This window comes from Charadrius vociferus, unplaced genomic scaffold (genome assembly GCF_000708025.1).
Source record: "Charadrius vociferus isolate BGI_N301 unplaced genomic scaffold, ASM70802v2 scaffold261, whole genome shotgun sequence".
Classification (NCBI taxonomy): Eukaryota; Metazoa; Chordata; class Aves; order Charadriiformes; family Charadriidae; genus Charadrius; species Charadrius vociferus.
Genome location: NW_009646856.1, coordinates 268354 through 289505, shown reverse-complemented (window position 1 = coordinate 289505; position 21152 = coordinate 268354). Strand labels below are relative to the sequence as shown.

Here is a 21152-nt window from a genome sequence, read left to right as displayed (position 1 = left end):
GGGGGGGAGCATAAGCAAATCATGTGGTCAGATTACACTTGCTGTGTTGATTACAAATGACTTAAACTCCAAAGTGTTGGTTATAACATTAGAAAGAGACAAGAACATGACATTCCCTGCTATGAGAGGTCTGTGGATTTACGAGATACATGAAAGATAAGCACTTTCTCCATTTATTTTAGTAATTCAGCTGATAAGGCCAAAACAGAGGAAAATCTTGCTTACTTTGTCCAGTGGGACTCCAGCAAAGTTGAGTAATAGACAATTGTTGGTAGTAAAGCTGAGAAGGACCAGAGCAAGAGCGTTGGGAAAAACTGACTGACGATGGGATTCTAGTGGGGGAAAAGAAGTAAGAATAAGTATTAAAAACGTTTTAATGCAGCTGTGATAGAACAGAGGCTGTAATATTTTGGGTTTTGTAAATTATAGCAGGTTGGACTGTGGAAATTATATTCAGATACAGTCTTAAAATGAGTAAGTACTCAGCACTGGTGTGCAAGACAAAAAACAAGAATAGGATTGGGAATTAAACTGCATGAAAGTGAAGTCTCAGAAGTAGTTTTTATGTAGTTACTCTAGCTTGGGGAAGTATTTAACACGAACAGTATGCAAGAAACTTTAGCTGCAGTCAAACTAGGACCAGATATAGATGCCATCCTGTTTTGAATCCAATAAGCAAAATAAAACTATGGCATTTTACTTCAGAGTTTAAAATCTGATTTCCCCCCTTCTCATCATAAAAAAAAAACAAAATACAAGTTGGAGTTGAAATTCCATTTTTGGCAAAAGTTTTTGACCACAAAATTTAGAATTATGTAAATGTGGAATGCAAATTTTTACTACAAACAAGTAAAACACAAATTTATAATAATATAAAGTTTCAGATGAAATTATTTCAGCCTACCAAGGAACAAAACAGAATTAAAGACCTGATTCAGGACATATGCTTTTTAATCAGCAGTTAGTAAAACAATCCTGAGAATTTCAACTGAATTTAGCTTACAGACATTGTTTCATTGCCTTACTATATACCTATCAGTTTATAAACATTTTGGTCTGATACACAGCCATATCCAAACATATGGTGATACTCACATTAAGGTAGTGAATAGGTTTAGTGACATTGAACTTGTCCATGGTTGTGATGATTATGGAAGGAGTAGTAAGAAAAAAAAGCACAATAAAAAGAAGCAAATTTATGCAAGCCCATCTAAACCACCATTTCAGTCCACGCACTGAAAGATTTTTCCTGGAAAAAAAAGGAGATAAAAACAAGCAGTAAGCATTTGCTGTTAAAAAAAATATATACTACCTGTCAAGTAACAGGTGGCACTGCTTTTTCTAAATTGAGCTTCCATAGTCTCAAACTTATATAACAAAGCACTATACAAGTTCCAGTTGCTATTAGAAATAAAGAAAACTGCAACCTTTCTTGAATGATAACATAAATTGCACTTCCAGCAGAACATATTTAGTCTTTCATAACACAAACACAATGTCTAATGTAGTTAAGGTTTAGGGATGAAACATTTCCATTGTTTAATAATACAGAAGTACTGAAATTAGAACAAGAAGAAACAGAGAAGAAGATATAGAGTATTTCTGCAAGGAGAATAGCTATCAGAGGCAGAATCAACCCATCAAGAAACTGATTTGAAAAAAAAAAAAATATTAAAAAACCCTGTATCCCTTCCTGCCGTATTAAAACAGCAACCATAGGTCTTAAACAGGTAAAGTTCTTACATGTTATCTGAAATGGTTCCCAAAAGGACTAGAATGATTTGAACTCCAAAGCCAAGTATTTAGAACAGACAAAACAAGGATACAGAGGCTCAGTAACATCCCCAGCTATGACAACTCTTTTTATGAGCCTAGGTAAGTAACTTGGCATATCCCAGTGTCTCCTCTTCTTCAAGGGGAGAAAATAAAAAGAACAGGGGGAAAAAAAACCAAACAGCAAAATCCCACCACCTTCCCCTCTCAGAGATGTTTAGAAAAGCTTTGTAAGTGCTTCAACCCACTGAGTCTCAAGGATCATTTCCTGTGTCCATAAGACAGTGCTTGAAGAAAGGAAGAGGAAATGAAGCACATACGCGTGCAAGAAGCCTTTCATGACAAAGGCAGATTAAACTGACCCTACTTGGAAAGCAACTTGCAAGAGATTTTTAATTCATGTCTCAAAAGACACAGCTAAGATTCATGGTTGTTTACTTTATGGTGAAAGATTCTGTAGTTTATTCCCAACTGCAGAACTGTAGTTCTAGAGAAATTATTACCTCAATTATTAAAAACAGATGGCATAGTCACCTTAAAAGTAATTTTCTATTAAAACATTAGGAAAAAAGTGTACTTTTCTTTTTTTTTAAAAAAAAAAGAAGTTTCATACATCTGAAATACAGTAACTTGTGCAAAGAATCATAGAATCGTCTAGGTTGAAAGGGACCTTTAAGATCATCCAGTCCAACCATCAACGTAGTACTACCAACACCACTATAAAACCACATCTCTTAGCACCACATCTACCCGTCTTTTAAATACCTCCAGGGATGGCAAATCCACCTCTTCCCTGGACAGCCTGTTCCAATGCTTAACAACCCTTTCTGTGAAGAAATTTTTCCTAATATCCAATCTAAACCTTCCCTGGCGTAACATGAGGCCATTTGATCCATGTTTGTGTCTCACTTGTAGTTTTGGTTTGGGCAATGGAAATGTCACAACAAATTTACTGTTATATGAACAGAGGATTACATTGACCCAACCCTAAATTATTTGCAAAGCAACTGAAAAATGTTTAGTCCTTTTTAGCCTGCAAGCATTACAGAAGGCAGCACAGGAACAGTTTAATTCAAAAAGCATTTATCTATTTTGGGGCTGAGGAAGGACTTTTTACAAGGGCATGTAGTGACAGGACGAGGGGGAATGGCTTCAAACTTTAAAAGAGTAGATTTAGATCAGATATTAGGAAGAAATTTTTCACTTTGAGGGTGGTGAGGCACTGGAACAGGTTGCCTGGGGAAGTTGTGGATGCCCCACCCCTGGAGGTGCTCAAGGCCAGGCTGGATGGAGCTTTGAGCAACCTGGTCTAGCAGGAGGTGTCCCTGCCCATGGCAGGGGGAGGGTGGGGGTGGAAACTAGATGATCTTCAAGGTCCCTTCCAACCTAAACCATTCTATGATTCTATGATTTTCCAGCACTTTCCTGTAAGCAGTGGGTAAAGTCTGGGAAATTTACTGGGTTAATAAAAAGATGTTAGAAGACAGACCATAGTTCACAGAGTGGATCAAGTTCTACTTGTCATATGGCAACTCAAAAAAAAGAACAAACCATACTTGGAGAATAGGCAGCACTAACACCATCTGCTTTCCTCAGATCTTAACAGTAGATATGCACTAACCTCAAAAAAATGGAAACACTGAGGCACAGACGTTAATAAGTTGGGGGTGGGGGTGTGTGTTTGGGTTTTTGTTTTAGTTAACAGAAACTGCAGGTACCAGAACTTTGAGGTGGCAAAACTAGTCAGCCTCTGAGAGGCCTCCCCAAGGTCAATGAAGAACACCAGTAATGGAAATAAAGATGTAGATCAGCCACACCCAAACACTACACGAAGTTTAGGGTTAAAGAAAAACACACTCAGCCCCTTCTCCTGTCCCCCTTCTAATCCATATCATAAACCATAATAATAAACCACAAATAAGTGGATGTAAGACAGGAATCTTACCAACAAATATTCTCAGGATAAGGAGCGTATGTAACCTCCCAGTTTGACACGCACAGCTCCCTGCTGTAGGATGATGGCTGGGGTTCTCCTTTACACTTAATGCTCTGACATTTGCAGGCATTGAAGTCCTTAAGGATACTGTAAGGAAGAAAAAGAAGAGGAGGATTTTTCCAAATTTTTACGCCTGAAAATGCTGCATATGTAATGAGAAAGACTGGGAATAGTGATAAAGGTGCAGGGTTTTTTGTTTTTAAAAAACAGAGATAAAGATAGTTCTTAGACAACAATGTAACATTATATTATGCATGTAATGACTATCCTATAAACAGTTACTACCACAGGTCTTTGAGATGTGACAAAGTTGGAATCAAAAAGCAGTCTTAGTTTGAACTGTTCAGTACTTCTACCAGCACAAATAACCACAGTGACTTGTATTAAAAAAAAAAATAAAATAAAAAAATAAATCAAAGCCCGACATCATTGGAAAACAAGAAAAATAAAGAAAAATAAAGACAGCTAGTTGCCCAGACACCTCTTTGTGTAATTACAGCTGTTTTCAAATCAAAGCAGACTAAAGGTTTAGTCTGCACACTCATTTCATTACGCTGGTATCAAAACTAGCCAATTTTGCCTTGAGTACCAATTCTCAGAAAATTTTTTTATCATGTTGGTATTCTGACAATTCAAAATATTACCCTCTTTCACCCACTCCTAAAATAATCAAAATACCTAATTTTATCTTCTAATATTATAAGTTGATTGTCAATCAACGTATTTAAACAAACTCTAAACATGCCTAAATTAAACGCTTTCAAAGATTTCTCAAAACACACATGCAATGCATATATTCAGAGACAGTACAAATGTGTGTGTGTTACTGTGTAAAAGAGGTTCCCCTCCAGATAAGCTCTATTACACTAGCATGGAAACAATATGTATTATATTTAAACGGGCAGAACATGCTTGTTTCTCAGTTGTGCTCTTAACAAAGAAAACAGAGAACCACACACACAAACACCAAACAAACAAAAATAACCCCCAAACCCCAGATCTTTACCTTACTAGAATTCAAGTAGCGATGTCGAATTGCCAGCATCTTGCAGCAGCAAGTATTTAAGAAAGTTAATTATACTTTGACAGTTTATTTTTAAAAATACATACAGAGCAAGCTTTAGCACTACCAGCTATACTAGCAAGCACCATCATTAACCAACCACTAACCAACCACTAACCAACCACTGTAGTGGTTTCTACAACCACTTGACTCCTTGAACCTCAGTCCTGGCTTCCTGTGTCTTGCATCCTGTTTCAGAGCTCTGTGGAGCACAGCCCACTGAGGGAGCCAAATAAGTTTCTAATTTGATGGTAGCCTCAGCTTCACAGGTAATCTAATCTAATTTTCCAGAAAACAGAGTCCACTGCATCAATTCCAAGCTAAACAAACTAAAATATTTTCAGTTCTTGATGATTCAACTCAGAGATACCTGCAGCGCAACTCAGAACACACGCCCAAAGAGAGACTATCCCATCAAAATCACATATGACAAATCAGCAGCTAGGGAAGGACCTTCAGTGCTTATTTCTTCTTTCAGTGTCACAGTTTCTCTAAATATGGTCTCTAACATTACAAAATTAGAAGGGGGGCGGATTTCACCGCATAATCACCACTCAGTTCAACAACAGCAAGCAAAACTTTCTACAGCATGTCAAATTCTTGCATGGAATTCTGTACCCTCCTTGAAAAAAAGCCTCAAAGACTAGCTCTCTAACATGACTTGAAGGTCAAAAGAATGCAGACAATTTAAATCTGAGAGGCTATGAAGAATAAAAAAAAAAAGCATGATGTGTTATTTTCGTAATACAAATATTATTCTGCTTTCCTTTACCCACTTTGTGTTAGTACGAGATGCTCACAAAGTGCCAACAGAAAATGAGAGGCTATATGCATTTTCTCTACAAATGACTGAGTAAAAATTGCTGAACAACTTCTGATATTACGCCTACACATATATCTGCAATAACAGGTAAGAGAGATACATAATGCGTATCTGTCACCTATGGCCAGGCCAGTCACTGACTCTACTTTGCTGAGATGACTAACTGGCAGTGTAATTTGCACCCACTGTGACAGTTTGGTAATTGGACCATTTGCACAGTAGAAAATGGAGAAATCAGTAATTCCTCTTCAAGAGCCAATTAGTCTGCCCTACTATTAACCTACACTGATGGACTGGATCCACACAGAAGAGAAAGGATCCCTATCCCAATAAATGTCCAGAGCCATCTCATCCCTCAGGTATTTTCTTCGCTCGAAACATAGAGGCTAAATGCACACTTACAGGAAAACTTACCAGAAAGCAAAGCAGACCATATCCACAGGATGGTGAAGAAGAAGAAAGGAAGAAGAACCAACATAAGCAAACAAGCAACACAAACAGGATATCAGCTGTACTATTAGTTAAAAAAGAACAAAGAAGACAGCAGACAAAACTTACTAGGTTGCCATGGATTTCTCTTGAAATGTTACAAAAGCCATTCCCAGTGGGTTATTATGAACAGCTTGTTCCTCTTTTGAATATTCTTCCATCAGTTCATTTCTAACTTTGGTATAATAATCTACGGCATCCTCCTGTCGGGAAATTTATGACTGTTACATCCAAGTACCAGATGGCTAATCTCTTCATTAAAATACAGCTTACACAAACCATAGTCTCTCTTCCTCACGGTACTTCCACAAATTACAAATAAGGTCACAATGCAAAGACAAACAAACAGGAAGTTTTTCAATTTTTGCACTCAGATTACATTTCAAAAGTTTTGGGGAATTCCTTTTCTGTAGACTGCAAGAACACAAAGGATGAGCTATCTGCAATAAATGAATGAAGAACTTTCTGAAGCTCAACAAGATGTCCCAGAAAAACCGTTCTCTACTCTTCTAACAATCTATCTAGCCATAACTAAAAATGAACACAATTTCTTACCCTTTCACATCCTCTCATTTCACAACAGCAGAATTGACCACATGGCTTAGGGTTGATTTGGACCCGCTTGCCATACTTCTGATGCAGGTGTTCATAGTAAGTCAGGCTTTTTTCTGCCTGTTTTCTGGACAGAAAAATACATCCATCACATTTTGCAAGAAAACAGTATCAACATCAAGCTTAAGAAGAATATAACACCCAAGAGAAAAAATTATGTCTAGGACTGATAACAAATTAATCAGCCACCAAAGATATTCATATACCTTATTTTGGCTATTTGGCATAATTTATTTTCAAGTCTGTAATAGCATTATACAGCCTATACTTGTAGTGTAGTGAGGTTCCAGGGAAAAAAGTAGCAATGTATAGCCCAGATGATAACACTTTTTTCTCCTGTGACCAGCACCTCCAGCCAAAGAAGCAGGATCCCGGAGTCATTAATTCAATAGTTGGGTTTTCCACTTTGCACTGCCTGATAATAATTAAATACATACATACATACATAAATAATCAGCAACTCAAAGCTTATCTTATGCAACACACAACATAGCGCACCTACAAGAAACAGGCTGAACGCCACACCTCACCTTAAAACACAGCTGAATCTAACTGAAGTCCAGACCAGAACTTTAAGAACAGAATTAATTTCTAGTATGTGCAAGGTTAGTACCACTAGTATACGTTGATTAAGAACTGGCAAAGCATACGTACAATTATGCTAAACTCAGGTAGATCACAAAACCAAGTACCTTTTTTTGAAAAGATGAATGAGCTTGGCTACATCTAACTGATGTCCAGAATCTAACTGAAGTCCAGACCAGAACTTTAAGAACAGAATTAGTTTCTAGTATGTGCAAGGCTAGTACCACTGGTATACGTTGATTAAGAACTGGCAAAGCATACGTACAATTATGCCAAACTCAGGTAGATTACAAAACCAAATACCTTTTTTTGAAAAGATGAATGAGCTTGGCTACATCGTAACACAGCTGGACCTCCAGCACAGTGCAGGTTGGGTAGGCAGCACTGGAAAGGAAGCAGCACATGAGAACAGTAAGAACAGAAAGTACAGTGAAGAAACTGCTTCAAAGAGGATCACCCATGTCTAACTGACATCTCAATCACTCATTTCATTTCTGAATGGGCATCACAGAGTGGAGACTTCCAGACAGACAGTTAACAAAAGTTACTTTAATGTGACATGTGCAGCATTATTCCCAAGAAAAGGCCACTTGGGAACATGAATGGAAAGCGTGGATACACAGCCACTTCCCTAGATTCTAATTTTAAGATCAGTTAACCAACTTTATTGAAATATAGTCTTTCCTCAATTCTGTCTAAGGAAGAAGATATACTTTTAGAAGATGGATACTAGCATATGAATTTTAAACAGTGCAAAAGTCAAATAACATTTCTGCTTGGGCAGGTAAAATTATTAGGACAATTTTAGATCTCCTGCTGCTAATAATACTACTCAAGCACAGAACTTACGTGAAATGGCCTTGTATTGTCTCTTCTTTTGCATTTTTTGGAAGACCAGTTATAAACAATGTACACTTAACCTGCAAGAGAAAATGCAAGTCCAATTTTGAGAAACCACATCACGAAAGAGTAAAGAAGAATACGAGGAAGGCAGTGACACAGCACAAGTAGCTGTGTTGTAGAGGGGAAAAAAAGGTAGGAGATTTTGATGGGAGCTGCATCTATTCAAGACAGTACCACGCTCATGTTCTACGTTGGTAATAGTTTACACCAAAATTTCACAAATCCCTCCCCAACCCCCTTTTCTCCATCCATCTTTAGCATTCACTCAGTGGATTTTTGCTTTCAGTGAATTCCTTCACACTTACATCACATTCTAGCAAGCAGGAGGCATCTTAGCAATTTGCTTTTTTAGCATTAGCCACTTGCAAACATGCTGTACTTTTTTTTTCACTCCAACACAGAAACTTACTATGTTTTCTTCTTTATATGTGACATACTTCATGTGATGTCTCATGAAGACAACTGTCAGAATCAGGTAAATAACAGCAAAAACTGTGTGCAGCCAAAGAAGATTATTGCTGTCGGACAAAATGTAACGAATATGAGCAACAGGAAGAACGAATTGTCAGCCTGATACAAGTAGCCATCAAAACACTAGGCAGATCAGAAACTCTCATTGAACACAAAACAAGAAAAAAGGTAGTTACTGGTAGTCAGTCACGCCTACGCAGATGCCTTGGATAGACATTAGGGTTACTCGCTTATCATAAGATTCTATGGTAACAGACCTACAAAGAAAACAGATATTCTACAACATAGACATTTTTAGGCAGCATTTGACTTGCGCCTTCTTTTGGATGACCAAGAGCACACACCATGCTACTTGCCAAAAGATTTTTTCTATTTTATATACTCAGCTGCCGTGCTGAGTGCGTAATTGAACTCTCCTTGAACACAATCCTTACTCAAATTGAAAAGAGGGAGTTTTCCCTGAACACGGGAAGCAAGTCCTGCTTCTCTGATAGCTCCTTCCTCAAAGCTTACAGAAGTTCTGTTCTGTGAAACGTTCTTCAGTTTTGCAAAGAGCATTAATAATTACAATCAGGAACCTATTTTACAGGTAAAAAGCCCAACCAAACAAAAAATTCCCACTAGTTACTAGGATTCATAACGTGGTTAAAAAAACCCAAAGGGCATTGGCAGAAACTCTATGGGATACGGTAGCATGGATAGATGTGGATTGATCAAACAATACAAAAGAAAAATTGTACAGCTTTGTTTCTCAACTATTTTACAGACTTTTAAAAACACATAGAAGTAATTTTAGTCGTGATCTCGGACGGGAGAGATACGCACACACATAAATCTGATGTAAGAGAATTTAAATCATCCAAGTTACACATTCTAGTAAAGCTGTCAGGTTTATTTTCCTTCTGAAGTATCGTTTCTTTTAATGTGGAAATGTCTGAAAATAATATCGCTAGATGTGTAGTCATTAGCCAAGAGAAACATGTGGTGTAAGAAGTAAAAGCTGAGAGAGTAGAAGCCAAGTCTCCAGATTTCTTATCAGCACTGTAAATTCAGAGCCTGAAGCAGAACGTATCCCAGTTTCAGTTGATGAAGCGTGAATAAGTAATTCCTACCCCATGAGCCATGCTGCAAGTATCAATTCATGTGTTTCAAGACTACGGCAGGAAACAGACATAAGCATAAAAGTACTCTGCAAGATTTACTTACCCAGTTTGTAAGTTTACTATAGTTGTTCTTCCGAAACTATAAGGATCTTTATCTAAGAACAAAAACAAGTAGCATAATTAACTGGTTCAACATTCACATGCAAACTGTCAGAAAGTCAGCTTTTTGTTTTTTAAATGTTTATATACTTCTTTTTAATGTTGGGCATGTTTGTTGTTAAAAAGATTTAGAGTCACAATCAATGCTGGTTTACACTCTATTGCATTTTAAAGTTGGAAAACAAAAATCCCAGGATTATAGTACCTTCAACCCATCAAGAGAAATAATAGATTATTCTTAAAATCTGAATACTAGTTCTTTGCAGCAGTTCCCTTTCTCCCTCCAATCTCCCTTCACATCCATTAAGAACATTCTTTAGGGATTTGAACATATTTCATTCGCATTTTTATTCCATCTTCACTGATTTCTTATCTCAGTTTTTTTAAACTGCATTAATTCAGTGTTGACAGAACAGTACTGATAACCTACTAAGGTCAAAAATGAGAAAGTTTATATGACATTGTTTCTCTAGACTGTCAAGTATTTTAAAAAATGATAACGTAAATGAGTGAAAACTGAGTACATGTTCACAAAGGAAAAAGAGCTAAGTGTATCTGGAAAGCTACACAATCTTCTGGCATAGACTGTTAAACCACATTGCAAGTTAAATCATCATAACAGAAAGAACTGCAAATGCACAAAATCAACATATGGTGCAAGGGGAGGAAGAAGGGGAAAGACACTAAAACTTCGTATTTGTTTTTCAGCTGTATTTCCTAGCATCACAAAAATTAAGGCAGGATAACACAAGCTGTATTCTCCTGCTTTAGAAGGCCAGCCATACTCTGCCATTTGAATTAACAAAGAGCATCTATTGGTATCCAAGATACCACAACTTTTATCAAATTGTAGTTACAGAAGGACAGTGCATGCAAATTGATGTGTATTACAAAAATCCATTTTGATATAAACATATAGGTAGTAACTAGACCAGAAGAGGGAAGCACGTTCGGTAAATTCTTTGAAGGCATCAGTATCACTCTCTTTACTTTACGAAGGAGGTGAAGACAGCAACTAGGGCACCAGTTATGTTGAATTTGATTCTGTAAAACTAGGGATGCTGGCTGAGAACACAGCAATGGAAAGCAAGGAAGGAGAAGTGACTCTGAACTGATAAAGGGTCCTTTGAAAGGACCAAATAAAAAAAAAAAAGAAATGCAAAGAAGAAAAAAAGAACAGCAATGGTCTTTAAGAAAGCAGATATTAACATAAATAGATAATTGCTAAGACAGACCTCATAAAAGGGAAGTCAGAGATGGCAGTTCCACAAAGAAACAATGCTAAAGGCACAGGTACAATGTACGCCATTACAGATGAGGGCTAAGTCACAAGGCTCTTTAAAACACAGGTAGCAGTAAACTGAAAACAAAAACTAGGCCACATTATTAAAGACAATAGAAGAGAATAAATTACAGGGACAAAGATCAGCAAGGTCAGTACACAAAATAAGATGCAATAGTTGCAGTATGAGAACAAACAAAACAAAACACAAGCAAGTACTCCACTTGAGAGCTCCTAGGAAAACCAAGTGAATCATTGCTTTTTTTTGCAGCACTATTCACCAAGATGATCAACAGTGAACAACTCTGTAAACATGATCTTGATAAGACTGATACAAAGCCAGATATAAAATAGGCTTATAAGGGCTCATTATCAAAAATCAAAGAGTATTTAAACAGGATTTAACAGAGTTCAGTCCACCAGTATTCTCATCAGCAACCTGAATGGCAGACTAGAGAACACACTTATTGTATTTGTTGAGTGTGAGTTAATAATGAAAAGAAATAGGTGTCACACTGGCAGACACAATAAGGACTAGACTGCAGGAAACATGAAACAATTCTTTGTCTAGTCAGCACTGACAAAATCTCAGCGAGAAGTTTTGTCCAGTTTCGAGCTGCAAACCAAGACAGAAGGGAACAATGAGAGACAGTCTAGCTAGATAGAAAAAAAGTTCGGCGGATGCCCGATGATTTTATGATCAGTCAAATGGAAAAGATTTCTCATTAATGACCGAATTAACTGGTCTGGTTTATCAAAAAGAGGAAAAAGCACAGATGAATTGATAATCTTCAAGCAGCTAAAAGGATATTGCAAAGAGGAAAAGAATAATCTGTTCTCCCCAGTGATCCTGAATTGCAGCAAAAGAGATTTGGACTGGACACTAGAAAAAGACTTCTCAACTGCAAAGACAGTTTCCATTGGCAATCACCACCAATAAAAATCATAAAGAGTGCCTAGATAAAGACCAGTTAAGAGGGCATAGGTCAAGTTAATCCTGCCTTGAGCCTTCTAGGTCTAGTCATCTATATCTGCATGTGGTCTGCTGTCTGCATGTGGTCTGCCATCTTGTTTCTGACAACAGCTTTTGCCTGACATTTAAAGAACCCTCTACTCTCAAACAAATTTCACACAAAATGACACACATACTGGACTGGCGGAGGAACAAAAAACAAACCTTACAAAGTTCGCCAAAATAAAAAAATACTAAAAGCTTTTGCAATTATATAAAACACAAAATTCTTCCCAGAATACAAAAAAAATTAAAATATCTTACCAAGTAGATCACCTGATAGGTTGACAGGCAATATGACACACACAGACAAAATGCTGACAGCAATCAACAAACAGATGATGTGGCGCTGGAAGGCAAGGTAATGTATGGCATCTTCACCACATCTCTCATGAATCTCATCATCGCTGCATCATAGACAGAAAAGCACATGGTCAGTCCACTTAACATCCTTGAGGTTTTGGGGGGTTGTTTTTGAACTTACACTAATTTCTCAGCCTACCCAGTGACATCTCCATCAACCCCTATCCATTTTCAACATGGTTGTGTCCTTTCATCGACAAATTTAAGTTCCAAAAGTGTCTTTTCCTTGTGCAGTATCAACATACAAAAACTAACATGAGGGAATTTAAGATGGAAACAAGTAATCTGAAAAGCAAATATAATTCCAAGGTTTTTTTTATCAGCCTAAAAGAGGACAAAGTCATTTGCTGTGACCTCCTCCTTTACGACAGTCACCAGGTGTTCAGCCTACCTCTCAAACTTTAAGATCACACTGTGACAGTGTTCACTCATCTCCGTAAAGGCTCCCCATGAGGAAAACGACAACAGAATCACCTTACTCTTACAACATCCAATTAACAGAAGATATTAATAGGCTCTGGAATGAACTCTAATCACCTATCCATTGTCAGCAGGACAGATCATTAAAATAGGAGTTCTTGGAAAAGGAAGCAATTGAACTAGCAAAAATGGAGAAAGACAGGCTCGATCCCCACCCCTTTTCTTGTTTCAATGTACCCAAGCTAGAAATTGAGTGAATTTATCTTTATCTTTTTAAAATATTTTTTTAAAATCATGATTTACTAAGCCCCAAGAGATACAAAGAATGAACATCACTCATCTAATGCTCGGTTTCTGGGAAACAGTGGGATGGGCTTTTCCTAGTTAGCCAATTCCAGCCCCAACTAAACCACCAGTTCTCCACAGAAACGCTTGCAGGGAAATCCTCTTTCCTGCCTGGGGCCAGGCTGGCTTCAAACAGGGAAACACCCACACAGTACTCTTTGAAGGGTAAAAGCCTAGAGCCTAGTTATTAGCTCAGAATCCATATAAATGCCATAGATTCACTCAGGTTCACACACTGGCCCGAGATCAGGAAGTCCCTGGGCTGCTAGCAGAAGGATGACTGTATCCTAAAGAAGTATTCCCATAAGCCAACCTTGTTTTCATATTCTTTTTGCACCCCACCAGAGGCACCTGTATACTGTTTGTAGTAAATTCTATCTACCGAAGGAAAAAAAAAAACCACCAAAAACCACACCTACATTTTATTGGATGCAACCCTCCTCTTTTATTAAAAAATAGAGCAAAGCAAACCACAGCTCACTATTTCTGTTTCATACACTTACTGCATCCGAAAAGCAGCTGTCATCCAAGAACAAAACCCCTATAAATAAAGAAGGAAGTTTTTAGGAGCTAACGTACAAAACATACAGTCTCTAATCTGTACCATTAAGAGAAGTGTTTCTATTAAGACAATCTCTTAGTTAAAGAGCTGGCAGTTTGTTGCTCTGAAATCATCATTTAGAAATATATAGAAACCCACCTTGTGTTCTACACATTTTTTACAAGTTAATTCAAATGTCTGTCTTCAGAGAGTATTTAAGGGTGGGGTTTCTTTTATTACTTGCATGTTTATTGCTTGGGCTTCTTAAATTTATACAAGTGTGCCCAAATACCATCTCCAATGAACAGAAGTTAAGATTGAGGCTTTTAAGGATTTTTTTTTTTTTAAAGGACTGTTTTAGAGCAGAAAAGGTGATTATTTTTTCCCAAAATCATTTCCAGAGACTCTCCAATTTCAGAGACAAGTTCCGCAAGAGTCTAATAGAAGTTAATCACTTAAACAGTAGTTAGAAACAACGCTGTGATTACGTCAACAGAAAGGCTTCTTGCACAGATTTACAAATCCTCCTATGAAACTGTATGGCAGCGATCACATCTCACAATATTCCCGTACGGTTAAAAAAAAAATCTTATCTGTTGAAAGGCCTCTTATTTCAAATGAATAGTATCAAGCTAATGAGACACATTTTTATTCAACAGTTTAAATGATTAAGTTGCTTTAGGTTTTTAAAAAAGATGAAGAAAACTACACAAATAGCAGAGCAATCCTGTTCAAACACCAGTAGGCTTTTGATGCTCACACAATTATTTAGTTGCAAGGCTAGATATTAAGTTGATACATATATAAAATGTTAAAACGTAGGCTGCCACCATTGGACAGCTCTCGCATGGTTTGTTCTGAAGCTGTAACACAAAATAACAGAGATGTGTGAATTCAAAGAGAGACCATAGATGGAACCAACTAAAGGTTTGGAGCGAAGAAAATTTTTTGGCCAAACCATTTTTAATATTAAGAGCACATGATATTATTACTAGCCTCACACTTGCATCCAGTTGTCTCATCTTCGTGAGGAAGACAATGTACTATAAAGACTAATTGGGTATTTTTTGCAATGTGAACATAATGTAACTTTTTGAACTATTATTTAAGCACAAATTATTTAGTAGTCTTTTTTCTTCCCTGCATCCCCTTTGAAATAACACATAGTCCCCATGCTAATTTTTAAAAAAAAAAAAAAGTCACTTAAAAACAATGACACAAGATACTGGTTTGTGATATGGCCACAGTTTGTCAGGATTTAGATTACTAATTTTTGCACATAGATAGTCTTCCAGTTTAATGACTGTTCATTTGGTTTGGTAGAATGGCAAATTAGAACAGACTGCATTAAATGGTTTACATTAAAAAAAACATACCAAAACTCTAGAATACTTACCCTATCATATTCAAGATCTTCAGGTACTGATGAAGATGTTGACAGTCGGTTGTATCGTGATTCACTATAATAAATTAAATGACATTTTTAAGCTTCTTTTATAATAGATGACAGAATTCCACCAAATTTTTAAAACTTTAACAATTCTGAAGTAACTAAGGGAAGTAGTACAAAAAAAACCCTTTTTCACATATGAAAGTTGTGGTTTTAATCTTGTAGCTTATGCTTAATTATAGAAACTTTTTCTGTGTCTCATGTGGAAAAGGGAGGACATGTGAGCTCCTGACATGAGACCATTTAACAGAACTAGAAAGAAAACTATGTTTTATTGGGATATTAGACCACAGTAACATAAGGGAATGCAACACGGGTTTTGGAAGCCTAGGGAGGATCAGATTTGCAAGGTAGCTGTTCAGACATGTCCTGTTCAGACATTCCTCGTTACAAGACATCACCTCCTTTCCCTCCACCTCTCTTCCTTCATCTTACAGCCACTACTCAGAACTTCTCTGCACAATTAAATGCCTTACCTGCAGGGCTACCTCCTCACACAAATTCAGTGCTGTAGCAAGGCTAGAAACTCTGTAGCCCTCAAATATAGCAAAGTACCTGTTTTCAGTTTGTTGTTAAAAAGAAATGTTGCAATGGTGATGAACCCATAATTACAAGACAATATGTGCTAAAATGGAGTGCATTCATAGGCATATCTATGATAATTTTCACCTAGCTGGCTCCGGTCACAGTCCAGCAGAGGCAATAACACACGCTCCCAGGCGTCTGCTCAAGGAGTCGTTTGTCCCATGCAGGTCTCTACAGCCCATATGAACACCTATACCAGAGCATCTTCTTTCTTGCTGCCTCTTATTTCTCATCTTTTTTTTTTTTTTTTTCCACCATTTACTTTTCACAATTGTACATGGATTACACCTAAAACCACATTTTGAGTCCTTTTCTGTGGCTTAACTGTGAATTTACCACAACTTAGTTACACCACTAATACCAGGAAAAGGCTCCCTGTTAAAGTTTACCCACTTCATAAATAGACAGCTAGCTTTTAAACATCCCAAGACATCCTGTAGAAGTAATATTAAAAAAAAAATAAAAATCAAAAGTTCATTTGCAGTATTACTAAAAATTAGTGAAGAATTTCAGAAGCCTGCAACAATACATTTCTTTTTTATTTTTAGACCCTTCAGAAATATGGCATGGGCTACATAGGAAGCTCTGAGAAGACACTGGGCTAGAGCCAAGGTAAACAAAATAGTTAATATCCTTCTATCACAGAAACACACTGTAAACATCAACCTGTAGTTATGTGACACTTTAGCAGACAAGCAGCCTATTTTCTTACCTCCGCTTCCTTAACCCACAACTGTAGAATGAAGTTCGTGACAGTGCCAAACACACAAATTTATTACTGCAACCACAAAGAGTAACTCTGTGAGTGGTATGTATTTCACACAAAGCAGCGTGAGGCCATTTTTAACAAATATGTGCATGTCATTACAAACATATCTAATTGATACAAATGTACCTAATTTAAGCACTGTTTAGTGTACCTACTTCCATAGTCCCCAAATGATTCCAACAAATCAGTCTGCGTATATTTTTTACCTTTGAGCTTCTGACACCAGAGCAACACGACCGTAGTCCCAGAATCTCTTTCTTATGATGGAAAACAGTAATATTAAAATCTAGAAAATAAAACCAAAGATCTTTGACTATTCATTTTTCCACTTCATAATAATTATTCTTAGGTGTATAGGACAGCACTTTTTGACAGTTCCTAGCTCCTAAACCAACTGTCATATGTTAACTAATGCAACAGTGGCCATGCTACAAACCAACCAGTCTGGGACCCAAGGATCAGAACACCTGCCTTCCTGCTCTAATTTATAAAGGAGGAGAACTGCATGCAAAAATACTTCTGAACTGCAAATATATGAAGGTTTCTGACAGGAAAAATAGCAAGTAGTACCTCAGAGGAAGTCAAAACCTTCATAAATACACCTTTACTACTATGCATTACTTAATGACCAGAGCTATGATGGAAGACTTGCAATTTTATTTTATTTTTAAAAAGTAAGGCAAACAGGCTGCAGGGGGCTCAAATCTTTTCTCAAGTATGAGAATTATTTTTATCCTCAGTAAAAGTAATATATTATTATAACTCATAAAAGCCGCAAACTTATATTTGATCTTTGCAACGTTTTTTTTATCTCCCCCCCTGCATTTTCACTTTTTGAAAGAGGCTAAGAAAACAAGAAAGAAACCCCAATGACTATGTATTTTATAGATGCATTTCTTTTTTTCTTTTTTTTTTGTTTTAAAGAAACGAGTTGCTCTGTACAAAGCAATAAAGCAGAAGTAACAAGGCCTGTTTTCTATGCATATGTAGCACACGCCCTCACCTTCTAGCCCCTCCTACACCCCATACCTGTTTGGCTAGAAAGCGGTGCTAGTGATGTAACTTATTTGGATCTGTGCAAATACCAACTGGCCAGCCAGGATGCATGTCAAGATTATCTGGGTGTCAAGATTACACAGCTAATTTCCGTATTTCACAATGAATATAACCTTCTTGCAAGAGCCTTCCTCCCAACAAGGAATATTAATTTAGATCTTCCTCCTTCATCCAGCCATTAAACTCCATGCAAGCAGGAAAGTTCTCTAGGCTCTGACAACTTTGGTTGAAATTTGGTAACGTATTCTATGGCTGTTAGGAGGAACTGCCAGACAAAAATAGGATGACAGTGCAATATATAAACCTCACTTCCTTAGCAAACCAGCCTAGAAATAATATTCATAACCCATCAACTGTCAGTTACTAAAGGGATCTGCAATAAATTTGTCATGAAAATAGGAATACAGGAGCTGCTAAATAAATTGCAGTACTTGGTACTTGGAGAGGAGCCTTCTACACTGCATCAAACTCTCTATCTAATGCTGTTTGAGAGGAGAGTTCAATAGCAAGGAACTCAAAAGCAGAGACTCAGTTTCTTAAAATTCAATCACAGCTTTAAAAAAAATAAAAGTCCCCCCAAACATTCCAACTAAATCTTACTAAACGCTGTGCCATCAGTCGCACAGAGCAGCAAATACTGTACATCCTTAGAAAATAGATTTATGATAGCATGCTGCATACACCAAATCAATAGAAAAGAATGCCACTACATAACTTTTAGGAACATCCTGTACGTTCCTACAGAACTACCAGCTCAGACCATACACAGGTAATTCTAAGTTTCTCCACAGTAGCTTTCTACAACTCAGGAACCATGTTATCCCTTTAGTCTCATTTTACTACCACAAACCTCACTTATCAAGCCAATTTGCACGTCTACAGCTCTTCTTCTGGTGGCTTAAGACCATCTAGATCAAACTCACAGAAATAACCTTAAGTTTTATTGAAGTCTCAGGCCTGCCCTGGAGCCTCCAGGCCACAAAGTAATCCTATTCCTCCTTTTGTTAGGACTAAGCTGATCAGTACGTTATTTCCTCAACAGCTTCAGGAAATCTAATTTTAAAAATGTTTTCGAAATTACACATTTTCCATATTGTATATTCTTTTGAAAAAACAGTCAAGTTAGTAACAGTGTTCCCTTCCTGAAAATGTACCGAGTAAGGAATAAATGTTCCTGTAGTTAAGACAAAACATAGAAGTTTGAGCTACTGCTACAAAGCTCACCATGACCCCACATACAGACCCTATGATATTGCACTCTCTCTACATCTACACATCCAACATACAGCAACACTGTCATCCCACATGTACATGAACCTTTATCAACACTTGAAAAGTGCTTTGATGTACTCAGGATGGCCTTAGCACATTTCTTATTCTGAGGGTTCTCAGAAACTAATCTCTACCTGACAAATAAGAGAATTCTGAACAATCTAACTTTTGAGAACGCCAGAATTATTTTCAATACAAGAAATAGAAACTGGGCTTACAAAAAAGAAGGTTACATCAAGCAGCAGGACAGTTGGGATTCCACCAAAAGTTACTCCTTGAAGCACGGTGCTGCCCCGGGCAGTGCTGTAGCAGTACGTCTCATTTGTTGAGTTGAAAGGTACGCTTCTATTCCAGAAGTAGACTAGATGAGAATGTCCAAAACCCAGAAAAAAGAAAGGGTTCATCTTGTCTTTCCCTTAAAAAAAAAAGAAAAAAGGAAGAAAAGAAAGAGTGAAACCACCATGTGAAAAGCTTGCCTGGTATTTTTAAGATGAACTATTATTACAAGCGTAAAAACTGCAGGAAGATTCAAACAGGAAACTACTTCGGAAGAGAAGTCGTATTTGACAATCTTTTCTCTTCTCCTGTAAAATATTTCGCAATAACTGACAGGCTCAGTTACTAGCAGTGCCCAAGCCAGAATTCCAGACATCTAACCAACCACATCCTCTACAGACATCCGACGAAGACTACAGAAGACCCACACAAAACAAACTGCTCTATCTTCTAATCTATAACATCAACCTACTTATTCCAGCCTGGATCCTGATTCTAGGAGTAACACAGGGCATTAGATATTCCAGCAGCAGCAGTTTGAAGATTTTGGTCCTAGTTGATGGGCATGTGTGAACATATTGGCTTGTGAACTTTGTATTCAAATGTCAAGACCTTGAGATTATTGCCACTAATTCCACATAAGAGAACTACTACACAAATACACGTTCCCCTCTGTTCTTGGAATATGGTGAGATTTTCCTTTTTTAATAGGAGAATTCAACTGAAAGAACAGCACAGTACTTACAGTATATAATGAACAAGACAGAACAAAGGATATTTCTAATTTTCTAAGAGAACAGCCATCTACCTCATTTTAGTCAACTGACCTGCTTGGATAATGTAGTAACATACAAGAATGCACAAGACTTGGCTAATGATACAAAGGCCTTTTTATCAGTGCAGGCAATTTCTCACTTATTTTGGGGCTTTCCACTTCAAACACTTCTTTTCTTGGATCTTATAAACTTGATGGCTCCCACGTACTTAGGACAAAAGCATGCCTCATGCAGAACACACTTCTGACTGATAAATTCACAAAGAAAGCATACCCCAAAGAACTCTATCCTTTAAAGGAAATATTGTAGGTTCTCATCACAGGTCCAGGGACACTACTTTTCTGATATCATGCCTCTGTAAGAGGAATGCACGTGCCTCTGATGACAGCGCTACTGTGGATGCTGAAAGCAAAACAGAACCAGAACAAGATTACGAATAACTACAAGTTCTCCCTTTAAACAGCAGGGAAACAACATAGAGAATACTCCTCCCAAAAGGGCATTTAACTAAATATTGGGACTGTGTGACACAGCCAGGAAGAAATTTTGGCCAAACTGGTGTGTGTCATCACAGGGAAAAAAAAAAAAAAAAAAAAAGAAAGAAACAGAACAACAACAAAAAAGCCAACACATAAAATTTTGTGCCACCCAACCTATCCTTGTTTTCTAAGGCCTGAAATTTAGTGCTGACAGAAATATTTTTGAATGAAGTATTTTGGAAACCTTCGCCGCAACAACTGTGGAGGCGGCACACTGGATCTTATCAGCTACAGCTCCCAACTCTGGAAAGCTATCGTTTTTAAACAAGCCAGCTGCCGGGAGGATACCGAGCACGGCGAGACCTCCCACGGGTGGGGTTTCGCTGCTCCCACCCGAGCAGCACGCCACCACCGGCACTTCGCCGCCCGTAGACGGAAGGCGAGCACCGGTGCGGGCTCCAGTGGCCAGAAACCAGCCGGGGAGAGCGGGGAGGAGGCCCCCAGGAGACGGACTTTTCCTCAGGAGGGCCGAGCGGCGACGAGCGGGGG

At 37.7% G+C, this 21152-nt stretch overlaps 1 protein-coding gene across 1 annotated transcript in view; it reads right to left on the bottom strand.

Moving 5' to 3' along the window:
* TMEM63A (transmembrane protein 63A) overlaps window positions 1-19481 on the bottom strand; it is a 30815-nt gene extending 11334 nt beyond the window's left edge. Inside the window, exons 1-14 of the mRNA XM_009894281.1 lie at window positions 19291-19481; window positions 16951-17030; window positions 15337-15400; window positions 13903-13940; window positions 12536-12678; window positions 9922-9973; window positions 8654-8762; window positions 8191-8261; window positions 7645-7725; window positions 6700-6823; window positions 6214-6347; window positions 3719-3856; window positions 1096-1249; window positions 226-332 (exon numbers count right to left, since the gene is read on the bottom strand). Of these exons, the coding sequence (XP_009892583.1) occupies window positions 226-332; window positions 1096-1249; window positions 3719-3856; window positions 6214-6347; window positions 6700-6823; window positions 7645-7725; window positions 8191-8261; window positions 8654-8762; window positions 9922-9973; window positions 12536-12678; window positions 13903-13940; window positions 15337-15400; window positions 16951-17030; window positions 19291-19476 (1481 nt within the window). The 5' untranslated portion in view covers window positions 19477-19481. The remainder of the gene's footprint in view (window positions 1-225; window positions 333-1095; window positions 1250-3718; window positions 3857-6213; window positions 6348-6699; window positions 6824-7644; window positions 7726-8190; window positions 8262-8653; window positions 8763-9921; window positions 9974-12535; window positions 12679-13902; window positions 13941-15336; window positions 15401-16950; window positions 17031-19290) is intronic.
* Window positions 19482-21152: the final 1671 nt, after the last annotated feature.